Source organism: Chelonoidis abingdonii, chromosome 11, assembly GCF_003597395.2.
Source record: "Chelonoidis abingdonii isolate Lonesome George chromosome 11, CheloAbing_2.0, whole genome shotgun sequence".
Taxonomy (NCBI): domain Eukaryota; kingdom Metazoa; phylum Chordata; order Testudines; family Testudinidae; genus Chelonoidis; species Chelonoidis abingdonii.
In genome coordinates, this window is record NC_133779.1 from 59,698,005 (window position 1) to 59,701,038 (window position 3,034).

The 3,034-nt window shown below is 50.2% G+C and overlaps 1 protein-coding gene across 1 annotated transcript; it reads right to left on the reverse strand.

Annotated features, from left to right (window-relative positions):
* Positions 1-789: 789 nt before the first annotated feature.
* C11H8orf90 (chromosome 11 C8orf90 homolog) lies at positions 790-1,741 on the reverse strand. Its single transcript, XM_075071393.1, is given in 3 exon segments — positions 790-989; positions 992-1,256; positions 1,670-1,741. Coding segments are annotated over 3 exon segments (537 nt in total).
* Between the last annotated feature and the right edge of the window lie 1,293 nt (positions 1,742-3,034).

The following is a 3,034-nucleotide window of genomic DNA, read 5'->3' on the forward strand; positions in this document are numbered from 1 at the left end:
AGGCTGATAGGGTCCCTCTTCAGCAGGTTTTTATTAAACTTTCAACCCAGGCTGTAATGTACAGATCCCAGCTAGACAATGAAAATCTGGATCATCACTGAGGGCATGTCTACATCGCACCAGTGACTCTTAGAGCTTGTGTCAACTGACTCGGGCTTGCGGAGCTCACGCTATAGGGCTAAAAACAGCAGTGTAGACATTCCATGCCAGGCTGGAAACCCAGCAAGGGGAGAGGGTCTCAGAGCCTGGACTCCATCCTGGGTGCAAATGTCTACACTGCTATTTTTAGCCCAGCAGCATGAGCCCCATGAGCCCAAAACAGTTGACCTTGGCTCTGCAACTCGCTGCCATAGGGTTGTTTTTTTGCAATGTAGACATACCCCGAGTGGCCAGGTGAGCAGCACTGGGCTTCAAAAACATCTGGAGCATCAGTATGTGTTATGGTCAGCGCTGGAGTTCATAAACATCTGGATCATTAAGATGGGCAGCACTGGAGTTCATAAACATCTGGAGCATTATTGAGTGTTCAATGGGGTGTGTCGAGGATTCATAAACATCTGGAGTATTCAGATGGGCTGCGTTTGGGTTCATACACATCTGGAGTGTTACTGAAAGTTAAACAGGATATGATTGGGTTAAGGAACCCAGGATTTCCTAGCTGTGGTTGGGCAGAATTGGAGACTGCCACAGGAGTAGGCTGGATGTTCCTCAGGCCTTTGCCATCCTTTAGGAGGAAGGTGGGTTCTCCAGGAATGGCGGAGGTGCTCAGATGTGGCAGGCTGGTGATCATCACAACGTCTGTCCACATCGGGGGAGTGGCTGCTTGTGCTGGTGGCCCCTGGGAAGCTGGCTGGCATAGCTGAGGGCCAGCTGCTCCAAACGTCTCTTCTTGAAGAAGGCCTGGGTGGTGGCGTGCAGTAGCTGCAGGATCCGAGGCATGGGTTTGCCTGGGTGCAGGAAGAAGTCGAAGCCGGAGCAGTCGGTGGGTGCAGGGATGCCTCACCTTCAGCTGGCCAGGTGAATGGGAATGGCAGGGTGAAGTCCTCAGTCAGCACCCAGATGGCGAAGTCGTCATCCTTGCCAAATTCCTTGTAGGCTCTCTGGATGCTGTGGAAATGCTCCTCCCACTTCTTGGTGTCTCCATCATAGATGTCTGGGAAGGACGCCGGCAGGGTCTGGACCAGCCCCGAGGGTGAGGACACTGTGGCATCCGTCAGGCTGTAGATGAGCCCTGGGTTGTGGCTTGGCAGAGCTGTCTGGTTGAAGATGGGCGGTGGGGGAAGCAGGAATTCTTGCTGGCCGCTCCCTCCTCTTCCTCCTTTGATACTAAATCTAGCCCTTATACAGCCTCCCCACGGTAGTGCTGTATTTTTAAATACAAGCTTTCAGCACAGCCTTTACATGTTAGCACACACCGAGCAAACCTGATGCTCTCTGATCTTCTTTCTGAGATGAGGTCTCAGTCTTCATAACACATAGCATGTGTCTCCTTCCCCGCTTGAAAAGAACGGCAGCATCTTGACTCTTTCCCAAACGCTTCCTTGACAGCAAACCAAAGTCTAGGGCTCCCTGCATTCCAGCCCTTGGATTAATAACAAGGAGGGAGATGGTCCCCAAATTGGACTAGTTGGCTTCTAACTTTCCATGTTTTGTGAGATCCAACAGGTACCTTTGCAGTACGCTCTACAGATGTTGTGGTGGGAAGTTTCCCTGGTTTGTGTCCCTTCCAGTTGATCTTCATGAAGTTGACTCCTCTTGTTTGGGTCAAATTCCTCTGACTGAGGATTGAGTTCTGACTGCAGACATTTCTTTTCTACAGCTCGGGTCATTGGAAGCCAATAAAACTGACCTCTAGCCAACTCTAGTGTTCTTTTTATTCTATTCATGTGGTGCATATCTTCTCATGGATTCCTTCTAGTGCTGTCTCAATGAGTGTAGGGAATCACTAGCTATCCCAAATCTTCTCTTTTCTGAATCTTTCTGTACAAAACTCCATTGAACACAAAAAACTTTGGCATTTCTCGTACATATAGACAGGTCTTATATTTCTCCTTCACCTCCTCATCCTGACTGGGCCTAGGGCCAGACTCCAGGAAGTGAATCACGTGTCCTACATGCCTATCTTGTCACTGCAAAACTTTCCAGTCAATGGGAATAGAATCTTGGGCATTTGTCCTTCCAAGGTATGGTCTTGATGTCTGAAACTTGTGGTGTGCTGAGTCTTCTCCAGGATTGTCCTCCTGAGACCCAGTTTGTACTCTGTGCATCTACATGGTTGCTTTGCTGGCTATGCTCATCACACAAATCCTCCAGCAGGCAGCTTTGCTGTTGGCGCACTAAACTAGGGTGAGGTGAGTTCTCACAGTCTGGGCCTGCAGCGCTTGGGGCACTTGACCACAGGCCTGAGCCAACGGGCATCTTCCCACCACTATCAGTGGGGACTGGATCAGACCACTGGCAGCAAAGCTTGCTCAGGATGCTTTGCTATTGTGCCACTAAAATGCTGGTCCGTAGCGTTCTCTGGTGTTCGCGTCCCTGCTGATTTTCTAGGCTCACTGTCGACATCTAACAGCCTCACAGAACAGCTGGGGTGATTTTCTTTTGCCAATAAAGGGATTTTCTCCCCGTGATGCTCTCATTTGAAATTGTTCAGCTCACAAGGGTAGGGATAACTCAGAGGTTTGAGCATTGGCCTGCTAAACCCAGGGTTGTGAATTCAATCCTTGAAGGGGCCACTTAGGGATCTGGGGCAAAATCAGTACTTGGTCCTGCTAGTGAAGGCAGGGGGCTGGACTTGATGACCTTCCAAGATCCCTTCCACCTCTGTGAATAGGTATATCTCCAATATTACCTAATTGGCCGTGGCTCTGTGTTGGGGATGGTCTGGCTTAGCAGCAGCCCTTGTGCTTCAGATGCAGTGGCCACCTAGTGGCTAGAAGGGAACAAATTCCAGTGCAACAGAGTCTAATCCTGCAGCTTCCCTCGCCCATGTGAGTGTGGGGGAGGCTCAAAGCCCAGCCCACAGAGCAGTTCA